Consider the following 19467-nt stretch of genomic DNA (forward strand, 5'->3'; position numbering starts at 1 on the left):
AAATATTTTCTCAGTCCCTTTCTTTTTCTCTTCTTCTTCTGGAACCCCTATAATTGGAATGTTGGTGCGTTTAATGTTGTCTCAGAGGTTTCTGAGACTATCCTCAGTTCTTTTCATTCTTTTTTCTTTATTCTGCGCTGCAGTAGTTATTTCCACTATTTTATCTTCCAGGTCACTTATCCGTTCTTCTGCCTCAATTATTCTGCTATTGATCCCATGTAGAGTATTTTTAATTTCATTTATTGTGTTGTTCATTGTTGCTTATTCATCTTTAGTTCTTCTAGGTCCTTGTTAAATGTTTCTTGCATTTTGTCTATTCTATTTCTAAGATTTTGGGTCATCTTTACTATCATTATTCTGAAGTCTTTTTCAGGTAGACTGCCTATTTCCTCTTCATTTGTTAGATCTGGTGGGTTTTTATCTTTCTCCTTCAACTGCTGTGTGTTTTTCTGTCTTCTTGCTTTGCTTATCTTACTGTTTGGGGTCTCCTTTTTGCAGGCTACAGGTTCTCAGTTCCTGTTGTTTTTGGTATCTGTCCCCAGTGGCTAAGGTTGGTTCAGTGGGTTGTGTAGGCTTCCTGGTGGAGGAGACTAGTGCCTGCGTTCTGGTGGATGAGGCTGGATCTTGTCTTTCTGGTGGGCAAGTCTATGTCTGGTGGTGTGTTTTGGGGTGTCTGTGGACTTATTATGATTTTAGGCAGGCTCTCTGCTAATGGGTGGGGTTGTGTTCCTGTCTTGCTAGTTGTTTGGCATAGGATATCCAGCACTGTAGCTTGCTGGTCGTTGAGTGAAGCTGGCTGCTAGTGTTGAGATGGAGATTTCTGGGAGATTTTCGCTGTTTGATATTATGTGGAGCTGGGAGGTCTCTTGTGGACCAGTGTCCTGAAGTTGGCTCTTCCACCTCAGAGGCACAGCACTGACTCCTGGCTGCAGCACCAAGAGCCTTTCATCCACACGGCTCAGAATAAAAGGGAGAAAAATTAGAAAGAAAGAATTAGTAGAAGTAGAAAGAAAGAAAAGAAAGAAAGGAGGGAGGAAGGAAGGAGGGAAGGAAGGAGGGAAAGAAGGAAATAAGAAAGGTAAAATAAAATAAAGTAAGGTAAAATAAAAAATAATTATTAAGAAAGAAAAATTAAAAAAAGAAACGGATGGATAGAACCCTAGCACAAATGGTGGAAGCAAAGCTATACAGACAAAATCTCACACAGACGCATACACATGCACACAAAAAGAGGAAAAGGGGAAAAAATCATAAATCTTGCTCTCGAAGTCCACCTCCTCAATTTCGATGATTTGTTGTCTATTCATGTATTCCATAGATGCAGGTACATCAAATTGATTGTGAAGCTTTAATCTGCTGCTTCTGAGGCTGCTGGGAGAGATTTCCTTTTCTCTTCTTTGTTCTCACAGCTCCCAGGCTCAGCTTTGGATTTGGCCCCGCCTCTGCATGTGTGTTGCCGGAGGGCATCTGTTCTTTGCTCAGACAGGACGGGGTTAACGGAGCAGGTGCTTTGGGGACTCTGGCTCACTGAGGCCGCGGGGAGGGAGGGGTACGGAGTTCGGGGCGAGCCTACGGCGGCAGAGACCGGCGGGACGTTGCACCAGCCTGAGGCACGCCGTGCGTTCTTCTGGGGAAGTTGTCCCTGGATCCCAGGACTCTTGCAGTGGCGGGCTTCACAGGCTCCCCGGAAGGGAGGTGTGGATAGTGACCTGTGCTCGCACACAGGCTTCTTGGTGGCGGCAGCAGCAGCCTTAGTGTCTCATGCCTGTCTCTGGGGCCCGCGCTTTTAGCCGCAGCTCGCGCCCGTCTCTGGAGCTCCTTTAAGCAGGGCTCTTAATCCCCTTTCCTCGCGCACCAGGAAACAAAGAGGGAAGAAAAAGTCTCTTGCCTCTTCGGCAGGTCCAGACTTTTCCCCAGACTCCCTCCCGATTAGCTGTGGTGCACTAGCCCCCTCCAGGCTGTGTTTACCCCGCCAACCCCAGTCCTCTCCCTGCTCTCCGACTGAAGCCCCAGCCTCAGCTCCCAGCCCCGCCCACCCCAGCGGGTGAGCAGACAAGCCTCTCGGACTGGTGAGTGCCGGTCGGCCCTGATCTTGTGTGCGGGAATCTCTCTGCTTTGCCCTCCGCACCCCTGTTTCTTGCTTTCCTCCGCAGCTCCGAAGCTTTCCCCCTCTGCCACCCGCAGTCTCCGCCTGCGAAGGGGCTTCCTAGTGTGTGGAAACCTTTCCTCCTTCACAGCTCCCTCCCACTGGTGCAGGTCCTCCCTGTCCTTTTGTCTCTGTTTATTCTTTTTTCTTTTGCCCTACCCATGTATGTGGGGAGTTTCTTACGTTTTGGGAGGTCTGAGTTCTTCTGCCAGCGTTCAGTAGGTATTCTGTAGGAGTTGTTCCACGTGTAGATGTATTTCTGGTGTATCTGTGGGGAGGAAGGTGATCTCTGCATCTTACTCTTCTGCCATCTTCCGGAAGCCTAAGTTGTGAACTTTCAAAGATGTGAACGTGCATTTGTATGTCCAGTCATGTAAGTTAGTTCACGTCTTGTGTACATTGTCATGTGCATGCTTCCTCTACAAGTGGTTGTAGTTTTGTGTACTTTACTGTACAGTGCTGTATAGAGTACAGTAGCACAGTATCTTTATTTCAAGCCCGGGATGTCCAGAAGCAAGCGTAAAAGCAGTGGTGATGTAGCTGGTCCTGCTAAGAAGTGCCAGGAATTGGAAGCCTGGAGAAAGGATGAAGAGAGACAAGAGAAAGAAGTAACTGAAGAGATTCACGATGCAGAAAATGGCAAGGGAGTTTTCTTTATTTGAGGAGGCACTGTTAGTTTTTGAGGCACAGGACCCGGATGTAGAATAATACATGAAGGTTGCAGCAGCCATCCAGAATGCAAACCAGGGCTACCATGTCATCTGTGATGAGAAAAAAAGAGCTACTACCCAGACATCACTGGATGGTTTTTTTCAAGAGGGTAAATTGAATCCAGCAAGGAACCAAAACCTGTACCATCGATGTCAGGCTTGAGTGAAATTGCAGCTTGCTCTTGCTCTCCATCTATTGCTGGTGATCCTTCAGCTCTACCATTTCCCACCTCCTCTCCTGCCTCCAGTCAGTAACTCTTCTTGCCTGTTCACTCGATGCTGGCCCCTGTATGCCATCTGTTGTATTACTGTAGTTTTAAAGGTACTGGAAGATTAAAAGTGTTTTGTTTTTTGTGTTTTTTTATGTATTATTTGTAAGAAAAGTATTATAAACCTGTTACAGTACATTACTATATAGCTGATTGTGTTAGTTGGGTACCTAGGCTATCTTTGTTGGACTTACGAACAAATTGGACTTGCGGACACGGTTTTGGAATGGAACTCATTTGCATGTAGGGGACTTACTGTAGTTGATGTCTAATAGCGTTGTGGTCGGAAAAGATGCTTGATAAGATATCAATTTTCTTAACTTTACGGAGGTTTGCTTTCTGGCCTAGCATGTGATCTATCCTGGGGAATGTTCCATGTGCACTTGAAAAAAATGTGTATTCTGCTTTTCCATGGATGCTCTATAAATATCAAGTCCATCTGATCTAATGTATCATTTAAGGCCTGTGTTTCCTTATTGATCTTCTGTCTGGATGATCTCTCCATTGACGTAAGTGGGGTGTTAAAGTCAGTGTGGTTCAATTAAGAAGAAGCTCAATGGTCAAAGTCATGTGCTGGAATTGTTTACCAAAGTAGGCTGTAAAGTATCCTTTCTAGGGACTAAGAAGTTGAGCAGATATCTTGATTATATTAAACCAGCATTCTCCAAATGTTCAGTGATATATTACAATATATTGGGGGCAAATGTTTGTGATTAAATATTTTGGTAATTGTGGACTTGAACAATTTAAATTTGTTTACTACTGAATTTCTAAGATTATTTAAGTATCAGTACTCATAGTAAATATTTAATAGGAGGACATGATATATAGTGTTTCACAAACTTCTTGATATTGGAACTCAGTTGACTCAAAGTACCTTACCTGGGCTATTGTTCTGTAGAATATTCTTTGGCAAACATTGATTTAGATAATCACCCTCCTGACTGCCTGGCTGTGGACTAGATGATTTTTCCAGGTTTCTTTGAATAATGTGAGCTAGGTAAACATTCTTCAATCACAGGCCATGATCAGACCTTTGCTAGCTTATTACCTATCACAGGTAGATGAAGTCACATCGTGTGATACAAAACTGTTACCTAGGTGAGAAAACTGTCATGAAATGGAGATACTCTTTAATGTGGAGTCATGGGAGGTAGAAGGTATGACATTTTTGTGACTAATTAGCTGTGTTGTCTTAAGGAAGCTACATAAGTTATCTGAATCCTAGGACCTTGACATATAAAATGTGAATAATACTATCTCAAGAGCTGTGATGATTAAATTATGATGTGTATGACATACACATATATGTATGTGCGTCTATAAACTTTAATACTTTAGCTATAAGGAAACATTTTAGGTTTTCAAAAACGTTAAGAAAAAGGATGTGAAAATTTTATTTAGGCAGGTTTTACTGTAACAATGTTATTTTTTTATAAAATAACTTTATAAAAGAGTCCATCAAGATATTATATAGAAAATACACACGAAGGAAATATATGTACACTTCATAAAAATAGAATACATCCTGGTAATTGCTTCCAGAGTCTGTTACCACCATTTACAGTGTGTTGATGTTTAACGTTTATGCTAATTTGAACATACAAGATTTTCAAGAAAAACAAAACTGTCCCACCTGTATTTAAAAAAAATTGTTTCCAATTGACAGGAAAATTTAAAAAGTCTAGAACGTAAAAGTTATGGAGATGGGACTTCCCTGGCAGTCCAGTGGTTAGGACTTTGCCTTCCAATGCAGGGGGTGTGGGTTCAATCCCTGGTTGGGGAGCTAAGATCCCACATGTCTCATGGCCAAAAACCAAGACATAAAACAGAAGCAGTATTGTAACAAATTCAATAAAGACTTAAAAAAAAAAAGTTATGGCACTAACTGAATGGAAGTCCATGTCAAAAATGTTAGAGCAAAGATCCATGCCATAAATAATCACTGAGGACAAAAATATTTTTTTCCTATTATCCTAACTGGTTCAGCTGGTTCCACAAAGTCACTGAAAATAATCTTATTTTGGATGTTCAGTCAAGGTGAGCATCATTTGGTATCAAAACTTTCTAGAAGCTGTACTATATTTCTACAATGAGTGGTATTTCTTTCTTTCCTAAGTGAACATAAGTATGTAAGTCGTATTATAAAGTATTAATACATAAAAAAAGCATCTTCATAAGTTACTCGGTAAGCTTTGATCAAAACACATAGCAACCAGTTTTATTATTCTAAAAATGGTTAAATGCTCAAATCCACTTGGCTTTTTTTTTTCTTTTTTTTTTACAGGAAATTATCTTAGCTACTATGTTACTATAACACACCACTGATGGGTCCTGTTAGATGTTCAGGATAATCTTTGCGAAGTAACTGCTCCAGTGTAATAAATAAAGAAAATACTAAGGGACTTTTCTAGACCTTACCAAAAGATATGACCATGGTGGGATCATGAAAATACCTCAGCAGTACCAAGGAAGGCACACAAAAAAGCATAGCACCATTTTCAAGTTGCCAAGATTGCAACTGCTCAGGAGACAGTAATCTGGAAGAGAACTTGATTCCCATGATATATGCAGTTTAATTATGTGGATTAGGCTTTGGAGAGCTGCTTAGTACGGATAGGCAGACACAGCTATATAAACTATGAATGTGGTCTGATAGTCAATGGTCCCGTTGGCACTGTAGGATAAGGCTTGAACCCTCATGCGGTAGGTCTCTGGTTCTCGTAGAGGTCGTGTTGTGTACACCACTCCTTTAAGGTTTTCATCCCTTAAGGCAAAAGGAACAGTCTGTTCCTCATCTATCATGAGGAAAGTTGTCCTGGGATGCATCACTCCATCCTGTGTGTATGCAACCAGCCGGATCAAATCCTGATTGGCGTCTATTCCAAATGGGAGGGAGACAAGTTTGTATTCCAAGGCATACGGGCTCAAGGCACATTCCAAATCATTGGGTGGACAGTTCTTGAGGCAGAACCTAAGGACAACAAACACATGAAATGTATACAGTTATCTTGGCTTGGAAGCAGGAGAAAGCATGATGCAGGTGATCGTGATCCATGACAACTTTTGGCCATTAAAGGCAGGAGACAGTCTGACTGCAAAGCACTAAGGCTCACCCCACGTTCTGTGTCATTAACGGAAACCAGATGCCAGATGGTGATTAGAGTGTGCTGGTCTAGAGTCATGTATCTCTCTCTCAGCTCTATTAAAATCAGAAGCTTTTGAACCATTGAAAAAAGTATGAGTACCACAAGATTGCCTTTAAAATGAAAAGTCAGTTTTGGAAAGAGAAGCATCTGCACATATATTGGAAACAAGGACTTCTTAAAGAGAGGAATGTAAATGATTTAAAAATTTTAACATCTATCCTAAGACTATTTGAAAGCGGAAATAGAATATATTGATATTTGGTTTACTTTTCTAAAAATAATGAAAGGTCAATTAGGACTCCTGAAAAAAAACTTCCTTCTGTATTTGCCTTCCACATGATTTTAGATTAAAAATACTACACTTTCTTTTTCCAGGGCCCACAGTGGTTGTTTTTGAGTCATCATGACTTTTAAATTGTCTGCCAGAAATCACTGGTAATAAAGAGTAAAACTAAAAAAAAAAAAGTACAAAGGACCATGTTCTGAAGATAGGGATTCTTCAGTCATAGTATTTTTAAAAGTATCCTAAGTCTGCACTTTTAATTTTTTCCCTTTCCTTCCTATTACCCTCAGACAGATTACAAATAGGTTTTTGATGGATCCTGGCCAGTCCACACTTGACCATGTTACAGTAACATGGTAGTCACCGCTGAGAGGAAAACAAAGTGTGAGATCCAACCAGCATTTGGTTTCAGAACCACCTTATTAGTGGGTCCTATTCATTATGGCTATTATCTCATTTTCCAAGCACCCCACTAATTTGGTACCTAAACAGAATACAACATTTCTGTAAGGGGAGGGAGAAAATAGAAGAGTGGTTTATTCAGAACCCAGAAAAGACAGCGTTTCAGACAGCAGGATACGTAAGCAAGATGAGATGTGAATGGACAGACCACTGACTCATCTCTGCTCTCCTCCACGCTCTCATGGAGTCATGTTGACTCATCCCCATAACAGCCATGATACTTCTTGGAGCGCTCTAACGGCTGAGAGCCCTGAAAACCCTGAGGCAACACCAACGGAAATGAGACAATTTCAAAGAAAAGCAGGCTCTATCACCCTATAAAATGCTTCCTGCTGAGGCAGAATTCTAGATGTTGTCCGGTGGATTACATGCTGGGGAGACTTGCTCCAAGAAACCCTGCCGCTCAAAGTGATGGTTTCAGCTGCAGTGGCTGCTGCAGGATGAGCTCATTTTTTGCCAGTTCACTGAAGAAGGAACACATCGTAACTCTCTATCCCTGGGGGGCTATTGACTTCCTGTGAGTGAAACATGACTGCAGACAGGGGTTGTTGGTCAAGGAGAGAGAGGAAGAAGGATTTTCAAAAGCATGTCTGGGAAGAGAAGGCAAGACATACCCTGACACAGGATCCCGTTGGTAGTCGGGTGGACAGGGCGTCTGGATGCACTGGTAACTTCCTCTCATATTGAAGCACATGCGATTTGGCCCACAGTGCACATTCTGCTCCAGACACTCATCAACATCTACAATAGCACAAGGAACATGCACCATCAGCAACTCGGGTCAGAACACACCATCAGGGCAGGCATTGTGGATACTGGACTGGAACGTTGAGCGCTAGCTTTCTCCTCGCCATGAATGAACTTGGTAGCTGCACTTAAGCTTCTTCACCCACCAAGTGGGGATCCTGATTCCTGGTGTGCTATTTCCCAGACTCCTCTAAGTTCTTTTTTTTCTGTTAACATCTTTATTGGAATATAATTGCTTTACAATGGTGTGTTAGTTTCTGCTTTAAGACAAAATGAATCAGTTATATATAGACATATGTTCCCATATCTCTTCCCTCTTGCGTCTCCCTCCCTCTGACCCTCCCTAACCCACCCCTCCAGGCGGTCACAAAGAACCGAGCTGATCTCCCTGTGCTATGCGGCTGCTTCTCACTAGCTATCTACCTTACGTTTGGTAGTGTATATATGTCCATGTCTCTCTCTCGCTTTGTCACAGCTTACCCTTCCCACTCCCCATATCCTCAAGTCCATTCTCTAGTAGGTCTGTGTCTGTATTCCTGTCTTACCCCTAGGTTCTTCATGACATTTTTTTTCTTAAATTCCATATATATGTGTTAGCATATGGTATTTGTCTCTCTCTTTCTGACTTACTTCACTCTGTATGACAGACTCTAGGTCTATCCACCTCATTACAAATAGCTCAATTTCATTTCTTTTTATGGCTGAGTAATATTCCATTGTATATATGTGCCACATCTTCTTTATCCATTCATCCGATGATGGACACTTACGTTGTTTCCATCTCTGGGCTATTGTAAATAGAGCTGCAATGAATATTTTGTTACATGACTCTTTGAATTATGGTTTTCTCAGGGTATATGCCCAGTAGTGGGATTGCTGGGTCATATGGAAGTTCTATTTGTAGTTTTTAAGGAACCTCCACAGTGTTCTCCACAGTGGCTGTATCAATTTACATTCCCACCAGCAGTGCAAGAGGGCTCCCTTTTCTCCACACCCTCTCCAGCATTTATTGTTTCTAGATTTTTTGATGATGACCATTCTGACTGGTGTGAGATGATATCTCATTGTAGTTTTGATTTGCATTTCTCTAATGATTAATGATGTTGAGCATTCTTTCATGTGTTTGTTGACACTCTGTATATCTTCTTTGGAGAAATGTCTATTTAGGTCTTCTGCCCATTTTTGGATTGGGTTGTTTGTTTTTTTGTTATTGAGCTGCATGAGCTGCTTGTAAATTTTGCAAATTAATCCTTTGTCAGTTGCTTCATTTGCAAATATTTTCTCCCATTCTGAGGGTTGTCTTTTGGTCTTGTTTATGGTTTCCTTTACTGTGCAAAAGCTTTGAAGTTTCATTAGGTCCCATTTGTTTATTTTTGTTTTTATTTCCATTTCTCTAGGATGTGGGTCAAAAAGGATCTTGCTGTGATTTATGTCATAGAGTGTCCTGCCTATGTTTTCCTTTAAGAGTTTGATAGTTTCTGGCCTTACATTTAGGTCTTTAATCCATTTTGAGCTTATTTTTGTGTATGGTGTTAGGGAATGATCTAATCTCATACTTTTACATGTACTGTCCAGTTTGCCCAGCACCACTTATTGAAGAGGCTGTCCCTTCTCCACTGTACATTCCTGCCTCCTTTATCAAAGATAAGGTGACCATATGTGCGTGGATTTATCTCTGGGCTTTCTATCCTGTTCCATTGATCTATCTTTCTGTTTTTGTGCCAGTACCATACTGTCTTGATTACTGTAGCTTTGTAGTATAGTCTGAAGTCAGGGAGCCTGATTCCTCCAGATTCGTTTTTCGTTCTCAGGATTGCTTTGGCTATTCGGGGTCTTTTGTGTTTCCATACAAATTGTGAAATCTTTTGTTCTAGTTCTGTGAAAAATGCCAGTGGTAGTTTGATAGGGATTGCACTGAATCTGTAGATTCCTTTGGGTGGTACAGTCATTTTCACAGTGTTGATTCTTCCAATCCGAGAACATGGAACATCCATCTATTTGTATCAGCTTTAATTTCTTTCATCAGTGTCTTATAATTTTCAGCATACAGGTTTTTTGTTTCCTTAGGTAGGTTTATTCCTAGATATTTTATTCTTTTTGTTGCAATGGTAAATGGAAGTGTTTTCTTGATTCCACTTTCAGATTTTTCATCATTAGTGTATAGGAATGCCAGAGATTTCTGTGCATTAATTTTGTATCCTGCTGCTTTACCAAATTCATTGATTAGCTCTAGTAGTTTTCTGGTAGCATGTTTAGGATTCTCTATGTATAGTATCATGTCACCTGCAAACAGTGACAGCTTTACTTCTTCTTTCCCAATTTGGATTCCTTTTATTTCCTTTTCTTCTCTGCTTGCTGTGGCTAAAACTTCCAAATCTATGTTGAATAAGAGTGGTGAGAGTGGGCAACCTTGTCTTGTTCCTGATCTTAGTGGAAATGGTTTCAGTTTTCACCATTGAGGACGATGTTGGCTGTGGGATTGTCATATATGGCCTTTATTATGTTGAGGAAAGTTCCCTCTATGCCTACTTTCTGCAAGGTTTTTATCATAAATGGGTGTTGAATTTTGTCAAAAGCTTTCTCTGCATCTATTGAGATGATCATATGGTTTTTCTTCTTCAGTTTAATATAGTGTATCACGTTGATTGATTTGTGTATATTGAAGAATCCTTGCATTCCTGGAATAAACCCCACTTGATCATGGTGTATGATCTGTTTAATGTGCTGTTGGATTCTGTTTGCTAGTATTTTGTTGAGGATTTTTGCATCTATGTTCATCAATGATATTGGCCTGTAGTTTTCTTTCTTTGTGACATCATTGTCTGGTTTTGGTATCAAGGTGATAGTTGCCTCGTAGAATGAGTTTGGGTGTGTTCCTCCCTCTGCTATATTTTGGAAGAGTCTGAGAAGGATCAGTGTTAGCTCTTCCCTAAATGTTTGATAGAATTCACCTGTGAAGTTATCTGGTCCTGGGCTTTGGTTTGCTGGAAGATTTTTAATCACAGTTTCAATTTCAGTGCTTGTGATTGGTTGTTCATATTTTCTGTTTCTACCTGGTTCACTGTTGGCAGGTTGTGCCTTTCTAAGAATTTGTCCATTTCTTCCAGGTTGTCTATTTTATTGGCATAGAGTTGCTTGTAGTAATCCCTCATGATCTTTTGTATTTCTGCAGTGTCAGTTGTTACTTCTCCTTTTTCATTTCTAATTCTATTGATTTGAGTCTTCTTCCTTTTTTTCTTGAGTCTGGCTAATGGTTTATCAATTTTGTTTTATCTTCTCAAAGAACCAGCTTTTAGTTTTATTGATCTTTGCTATTGTTTCCTTCATTTCTTTTTCATTTATTTCTGATCTGATTTTTATGATTTCTTTCCTTCTGCTAACTTTGGGTTTTTTTGTTCTTCTTTCTCTAATTGCTTTAGGTGCAAGGTTAGGTTGTTTATTCGAGATGTTTCCTGTTTCTTAAGGTAGGATTGTATTGCTATAAAGTTCCCTCTTAGAACTGCTTTTGCTGCATCCCATAGATTTTGGGTCGTTGTGTCTCCATTGTCATTTGTTTCTAGGTATTTTTTTATTTTCTCTTTGATTTCTTCAGTGATCACTTCGTTATTAAGTAGTGTATTGTTTAGCCTCCATGTGTTTGTATTTTTTACAGATCTTTTCCTGTAATTGATATCTAGTCTCATAGCGTTGTGGTCGGAAAAGATACTTGAGATAATTTCAATTTTCTTAAATTTACCAAGGCTTGATTTGTGACCCAAGATATGATCTATCCTGGAGAATGTTCCATGAGCACTTGAGAAAAATGTGTATTCTGTTGTTTTTGGATGGAATGTCTTATAAATGTCAATTAAGTCCATCTTGTTTAATGTATCATTTAAAGCTTGTGTTTCCTTATTTAGTTTCATTTTGGATGATCTGTCCATTTGTGAAAGTGGGGTGTTAAAGTCCCCTACTCTGAATGTGTTACTGTCCATTTCCCCTTTTATGGCTGTTAGTATTTGCCTTATGTATTGAGGTGCTCCTATGTTGGGTGCATAAATATTTACAATTGTTATATCTTTTTATATCAATGATCCCTTGATCATTATGTAGTGTCCTTGTCTCTTCTAATAGTCTTTATTTTAAAGTCTATTTTGTCTGCTATGAGAATTGCTACTCCAGCTTTCTTTTGGTTTCCATTTGCATGAAATATCTTTTTCCATCCCCTTACTTTTAGTCTGTATGTGTCTCTAGGTCTGAAGTTGGTCTCTTGTAGACAGAAAAATATGGAACACTTCACGAATTTGTGTGTCGTCTTTGTGCAGCAGCCATGCTAATCTTCTCTGTATTGTTCCAATTTTAGTATATGTGCTGCCGAAGTGAGCACTCTATTTATTTTTAAACATATGTGAAAGACATTGAAAAATAAGAGCTATAAAAGTAGAAGGGAAGCTACTAAGAAACCTGTTCTTTATATTTAGAAACAGAATGCATTTGAGTTTTGTAAAGCTAATAATACTTTAAGTTCACTAAAAACAAGCTAAAAATTTAAAGGGCACTTGTGAATCTTTCTGTAAAGTGAAGAATCTCTTTAAAACGTGAGTGATCGGGCTTCCCTGGTGGTGCAGTGGTTGAGAGTCCACCTGCCGATGCAGGGGACGCGGGTTCGTGCCCCGGTCCGGGAGGATCCCACATGCAGCGGAGTGGCTGGGCCCGTGAGCCATAGCCGCTGGGCCTGCGTGTCCGGAGCCTGTGCTCCGCAATGGGAGAGGCCACAACAGTGAGAGCCTCGCGTACCGCAACAAAACAAAACAAAACAAAACATGAGTGATCCTTGATCCTCCCCTAGTATTTTCTTTTGTAAGTTCAAATTGTTGAGTGGGAAGTAGTGTAGTGGAAATTAAATAAGTTATAAATTTAGGGGAGACTGTACAGTTCATTCAGATCTTGTGGAGAGAAATCGAATAAAGAAAAAAAAAACAGGATCAAGAACCATAATCAAGTTTGATCAAATCTGAACTGTGTAGGAGCCAGCCTCAGTTGTTTCAGGTGGGATGCTCTCCCTAAAGTATCTCTCCTAGGATATTGGGGGGACATGCAAATGAAATGCTCTTTATTTTGTTTTCTATACAAAGTTGTTAAATAAAAACACTCTTAAATCACCAAAATTAAGAAGCATCAAGATGAAGCTAAAAGAAACTTATTTTTGAGCTTTCTAAAAATGAGTGTTTTTAAGCCATGATTCTTAACTTGAGGTCCATATTTGAGCATCAGGAGATCTGTGAATGAAAACGTTTCTGTGCGTGAGTGTGTAGGTACACATGCATGAGTAAGCAAGAGAGATAAAGCAAGGCTAAGATTGGACCCTCCTTCCAGAAAATTTATCAGTCATAGAGTTCAACACAATTTAAAGGATTAAGACCCCAAAGTTAAGAATCGTATTTTAGAGCAATAGTTTCAAACTGTGCTATGTGTATTCCCCTGGTAGTGCATGAAAATTCCCAGCAGTATGAGAGCAGGCAAATATTTCGGGAATCAATTTCCATTCAGATTTAAAAAAAAATTTTTAGTAAAGTACAGTTGATTTACAATGTTGTGTTAGTTTCAGATGTACAGCAAAGTGATTCAATTATACATATATATGTATATATATTCTTTTTCAGATTCTTCTCCCTTATAGGTTATTACAAAATACTGAGTATAATTCCCTGTGCTATACAGTAGTTCCTTGTTGGTTATCTATTTTATATATAGTAGTGTGTATATGTTAATCCCAAACTCCTAATTTAGCCCTCCCCCCTTTTCCCCTTTGGTAACCATAAGTTTTTTTTCTGTGTCTATTAGTCTATTTCTGTTTTGTATACTTCAATTTTTTTTTAAGATTCCACATGTAAATGATATCATATGATATTTGTCATTCTCTGACTTCATTTAGTATGAAAATCTCTAGGTCCATCTATGTTGCTGCAAATGGCATCAGTTCATTCTTTTTATGGCTAACATTCCATTGTATATATATACCACATTGTCCTTATTCATTCCTCTGACGATGGACATTTAGATTGCTTCCATGCCTTGGCTATTGTAAATAGTGCTGCAGTGAACATTGGGGTGCATGTATATTTTCAAATTATGGTTTCCTCTGGATATATGCCCAGGAGTAAAGTAGCAGGATCATATGGTAGCTCTACTTTTAGCTTCTTAAGGTACCTCTGTGCTGTTCTCCATAATGGCTGTATCAAATTACATTCCAACCAACAGTGTAGAAGGGTTCTGTTTTATCCATACCCTCTCCAGCATTTATTATTTTGAGACTTTTTGATGAGGTCCATTCTGATCAGTGTGAGATGATACCTCATTGTAGTTTTGATTTGCATTTCTCTAACCATTAGGCATGAGCATCTTTTCATGTGCCTTTTGCCCATCTGTATGTCTTCTTTGGAAAAGTGTCTATTTAGAGCTTCTGCCCATTTATTGATTGGGTTGTTTTCTTTTGGTCATGAGCTGTTTGTATGTTTTGGAGATTAATCCCTGTCAGCAGCATTCACAAATATTTTCTCCCATTTTGTAGGTTGTCTTTTCATTTTGTTTATGGTTTCCTTTGCTCTGCAAAAGCTTTTAAGTTTCATGAGGTCCCATTTGTTCCTATTTTATTTTTATTTCCATTACTCAGGAGACAGATTCAAAAAGATATTGCTATGATGTATGTCAAAGAGTATCCTGCCTATGTTTTCCTTTAGGAGTTTTATAGTATCTGGCTTTACATTTAGGTCTTTAACCCATTCTGAGTTTATTTTTGTGCATGGTGTTAGAGAATGTTCTAATTTCATTCTCTTACACGTAGCTGTCCTTTCCCAGCATTACTTACTGAACAGGCTGTCTTTTCTCTATTGCATAGTCTTGCCTCCTTTGTTGTAGATTACTTTACCATAGGTGTGTGGGTTTATTTCCTGGCTTTCTATCCTGTTCCATTGATCTATGTTTGTTTTTGTGCCAGTACCATACTGTTTTGATTACTGTAGCTTCGTAGTATAGTCTGAAGTAGGGGAGGCTGATTCCTCTAGCTTTTCTTCTGTCTCAAGATTGCTTTGGCTATTTGGGGTCTTTTGTGTTTCCATACAAATTTTAGAATTATTTGTTCTGGTTCTGTGAAAAATGCCATTGGTAATTTGATAGGGACTGCATTAAATCTGCAGTTTGCCTCGGGTAGTATAGTCATGTTGACAGTATTGATTGTTCCAATCCAAGAACATGGTATATCTTTCCATCTGTTTGTTATCTTTGATTTCTTTCATCAGCATCTTATAATTTTCAGAGTATAGGTCTTTTTTCTCCTTAGGTAAGTTTTGTGTTTTTTTTTTTTCCTTAGGTAGGTTTATTCCTAGGTATTTCATTCTTTTTGATGCAATGGTAAATGGGATTGTTTCCTTAATTTCTCTTTCTGATCTTTCATTGTTAGGGTATAGAAATGCAAAAGATTTCAGTGTATTTTGTATCCAGCAACTTTACTGAATTTATTAAGGTCTAGTAGTTTTTCATTGCATCTTTAGGATTTTCTATGTATAGTATCATGTCATCTGCAAATAGTGACAGTTTTACTTCTTCTTTGCCAATCTGGCTTCCTTTTATTTCTTTTTCTTCTCTGAATGCCATAGCTAGGACTTCCAAAATAATGTTGAATAAAAGTGGAGTGTGGATATCCTTGTCTTGTTCCTGATCTTAGAGGAAATGCTTTCAGCTTTTCGCCATTGAATATAATTTTAGCTGTGGGTTTGTTATATATGGCCTTTATGATGTTGAGGTAGGTTCCCTCTATGCCCACTGTCTGGAGAGGGTTTTTTTTTTTTTATCATAAATGGATGTTGAATTTTATCAAAAGCTTTTTCTGCATCTATTGAGATGATCATATGGTTTTTATTCTTCAATTTGTTACTGTGGTATATCACACTGATTGATTTGTGGATATTGAAAAATCCTTGCATCCCTGGGGTAAATCCCACTTGATCATGGTGTATGATACTTTTAATGTATTGTTGGATTTAGTTTGCTAGTATTTTGAGGAGTTTTGCACCTATGTTCATCAGTGATATTGGCCTGTGTTTTTTCTTTTTTTGTGGTATCTTTGCCTGGCTTTGGTATCAGAGTGATGGTGGCCTCATTGAATGAGTTTGGAAGTGTTCCTTCCTCTGCAAGTTTTTGGAACAGCTTCAGAAGGATAGGTGTTAACTCTTTTCTAAATGTTTGATAGAACTTGCCTGTGAGGCCATCTGGTCCTGGGCTTTTGTTTGTTTGAAATATTTTAATCAGTTTCACTTTCAGTACTTGTGATTATTCTGTTCATATTTCCTATTTCTTCCTGATTCAGTCTTGGGAGATTGTACCTTCCTAAGAATTTGTCCATTTTTTTCTAGGCTGTCCATGTTATTGGCATATAGTTGCTTTTAGTATGGTCCTTTGTATTTCTGTAGTTTCAGTTGTAACACCTCCTTGTTCGTTTCTGATTTTATTGATTTGGGCCTCTCACTTTTTTTCTTGATGAGTCTGAAGGTTTATCAATTTTGTTTATCTTTTCAAAGAACTGGCTTTTATTTTCACTTTAATACTCTGACTTTATTTTATTTAAAAAAATTTTATTGGAGTATAATTGATTTACAATGTTATGTTAGTTTCAGGTGTATAGCACAGTAATTCAGTTATATATATACATAGGTTCATTCTTTTTTAAAGAACCAGATTTCAGTTTTACTGATATTTTCTACTGTTTTCTCTTCATCTCTATTTCATTTATTTCTACTCTGATCTTTATGATTTCTTTACTTCTACTAACTTTGGGTTTTATTTATTCTTCTTTCTGTAATTGCTTTAGGTGTAAGGTTAGGTTGTTTGAGACTTTTCTTGTTTCCTGAGGTAAGCTTGTACAGCTATAAACTTCTCTCTTAGAACTGCTTTTTCTGTGTCCCATAGGTTTTGGATCGTCATGTTTTTGTTTTCATTTGTCTCTAGGTATTTTTTGATTTCCTCTGCTTTCTTCAGTGATCTGTTTGTTTAGTAGCATACTGTTTAGCCTCCACGTGTTTGTGTTTTTTGCAGTTTTTTTCTTGTAGTTGATTCCTAATCTCATAGCATTGTGGTCAGAGAAGATGCTTGATTATGATTTCAATTTTCTTAAATTTACTGAAGCTTGCTTTGTGGCCCAGAATGTGATCAGTCCTGGAGTATGTTCCATTTGAACTTGAATGTGTATTCTGCTGTTTTTGGATGGAATGCTCTATAAACATCAATTAAGTCCATCTGGTCTAATGTGTCACTTAAGTGCTGTGTTTCCTTACTGATTTTCTGTCTGGATGATCTGTCCATTGATATAAATGGGGTGTTAAAGTCCCCCACTATTACTATGCTACTGTCAAATTTCTCCTTTTATGTCCGTTAATAATTGCCTCACATATTATGGTGCTCCTATGTTGGGTGCATATATTGGGTTGGCCAATAAGTTCGTTTGGGTTTTTCTGTAACATCTTAAGGAAAAACCTGAAAGAACTTTTGGCCAACCCAATATAGTTACAATTGTTCTCTTCTTCTTAGATTGATTCCTTGATCATTATGTAGTGTTCTTCTTTGTCTCTTTTAGCAGTCTTTATTTTAAAGTCTCTTTTGTCTGATATGAGTATTGCTACTGCAGCTTTCTTTTGATTTCCATTTGCATGGAATACCTTTTTCCATTCCCTCACTTTCAGTCTGTATGTGTCCCTATATCTGAAGTGGTCTCTTGTAGACTATATATATACCAGTCTTGTTTTTCTATCAATTTATCTGTTTGTAAACATGTCTTTTGGTTAGAGCATTTAATCCATTTACATTTAAGATAATTATTTATAGGTATGTTCTTACTGCCATTTTGTTAATCCTTTTGGATTTGTTTTTATAGGTGTTTTTTCTTCCGTTCCTCTTTTGTTCTCTTCTCTTGTGATTTGATGACTATCTTTAGAATTGTGTTTGGATTCCACTTTGTGTGTGTGTGTGTGTGTGTGTGTGTGTGTGTGTGTATATCTATTATAGATTTTTGGTTTGCATTTGCCATTAGGTTTTCATATAGCTGTCTATATATATACATGATTGTTTTAAGTTGCTGATCTCTTAATTTCAAGTGCACTTCAAGTATCCTGCATTTTTACTGTCTTCTCACGATTACTGGGTTAGATATCATATTTGAATATGGATGATTTCCTACCTTACTGTAGGTTTGCCTTTACCAGTGAGCTTTCCCATTTTGTAATCTTCTTGTTTCTAGTTGTGGTCTTTTCTTTTTCACCTATAGACGTTCCCTAAGCATTTGTTGTAAAGCTGGTTTGGTGGTACTGAATTCTTTTGGCTTTTGCTTGTCTGTAAAGCTTTTGATTTCTCCATCAAAATCTGAATGAGAGCCTTGCTGGGTAGAGAATCCTAGGTTGTGGGGTTTTCCCTTTCATCACCTTATTTATATTGTACCACTCTCCTCTGGCCAGATTTTCTGCTGAAAAATCAGCTGATAACATACAAGGGAAGCCCCATGAGGTTATTTGTTGCTTTTCCCTTGTTGCTTTTAATATTTTCTCTTTGTCAGTTTGATTACTATGTGCCTTGGCATGTTCCTCCTTTGGTTGATCCTATATGGTACTCTCTCCACTTCCTGGACATGGGTTACTGCTTCCTTTTCCATGTTAGGGAATTTTTGGCTGTTATCTCTTTATATCTCCTCAGGCCCTTTCCCCCTCTCGCCTCCTTCTGGGACCTCTATTATGTGAATGTTGGTACATTTGATGTTGTCCCAGAGGTCTCCTAAACTATCCTCATTTCTTTTCATTTTTTTCTTTATTCTGTTATGTGGCAGTGATTTCCACCACTCTGTCTTCCAGCTCACTTATCCATTCTCTGCCTCACTTACTCTGCTACTGATTCCTTCTAGTGTGTTTTGCACTTCAGTTATTGTATTCAACTGTTTGGTTGTTCTTTATATTTTCTACCTCTTAGTTAAAAACTTTTTGTAACTTCTTGCTCTGTGCATCCATTGTTTTCCTGAGTTCTTGGATCATCTTTATGATCATTACTCTGAACTCTTTCTCAGGTACATTGTCTCTCTCCACGTCACTTAGTTGTTCTTCTGGGGTTTTATCTTGTTCCTTGGTCTGGAACATACTCCCCTCTCCCTCATTTTGTCTAGATTTCTATTTGTATTTTTATGTATGTGGAAGGTTAGTTATGTTTCTTGACCTTGGAGAAGTGGCTCCCTGTAGGGGATGTCCTATGTGTCCCAGAAGTACACTCCCTTCTTGTCACCAAGGGCCAGGGACCAGCTAGTCCTGGGGTAGGTTCTTATCTGTGTCTGTGGACTCAGTTCTGCAGGCTGCCAGACTGTAGTTTTCTTGCTTCTGGTGGGTGAAGCTGGGTCTTGACCCTGTGGTGGGTAGGGCCATGTCAAAGGGCATGTCTAGAGGTGGCTGTGGGCTCAGGAAGTCCTTATGCAGCCTGTCTGCTGATGTGTGGGGCTGTGTTCCTGCCCTGTTGCTTGTTTGGCCTGAGGTGTCCAGCATTGGGGCCTACAGGCTGTTGGGTGGGGCCAGATCATGGTACCAAGATGGCAGCCTCTAGGGGAGCTCATGCTAATAAATAATCTCCCGTACCTCTGCCAGTGGTGTCCTTGTCCCCACAGTGAGCCACAGCTGCCCCCCACCTCCTCAGGAAATCC

General features: G+C 38.9%; 1 protein-coding gene and 1 non-coding gene across 2 annotated transcripts in view; both read right to left on the reverse strand.

Annotated features, from left to right (window-relative positions):
* Positions 1–4498: 4498 nt before the first annotated feature.
* The window catches only part of HMCN1 (hemicentin 1), a 534342-nt gene continuing 519373 nt past the window's right edge, over positions 4499–19467 (reverse strand). Inside the window, exons 106-107 of the mRNA XM_004275232.3 lie at positions 7634–7760; positions 4499–6099 (exon numbers count right to left, since the gene is read on the reverse strand). Of these exons, the coding sequence (XP_004275280.1) occupies positions 5733–6099; positions 7634–7760 (494 nt within the window). The 3' untranslated portion in view covers positions 4499–5732. The remainder of the gene's footprint in view (positions 6100–7633; positions 7761–19467) is intronic.
* LOC117203473 (U6 spliceosomal RNA) lies at positions 12026–12132 on the reverse strand. The gene has a single exon (XR_004486242.1). It is a non-coding gene; the product is annotated as a U6 spliceosomal RNA (small nuclear RNA).

Source organism: Orcinus orca, chromosome 1 (assembly GCF_937001465.1).
Source record: "Orcinus orca chromosome 1, mOrcOrc1.1, whole genome shotgun sequence".
Lineage (NCBI taxonomy): Eukaryota > Metazoa > Chordata > Mammalia > Artiodactyla > Delphinidae > Orcinus > Orcinus orca.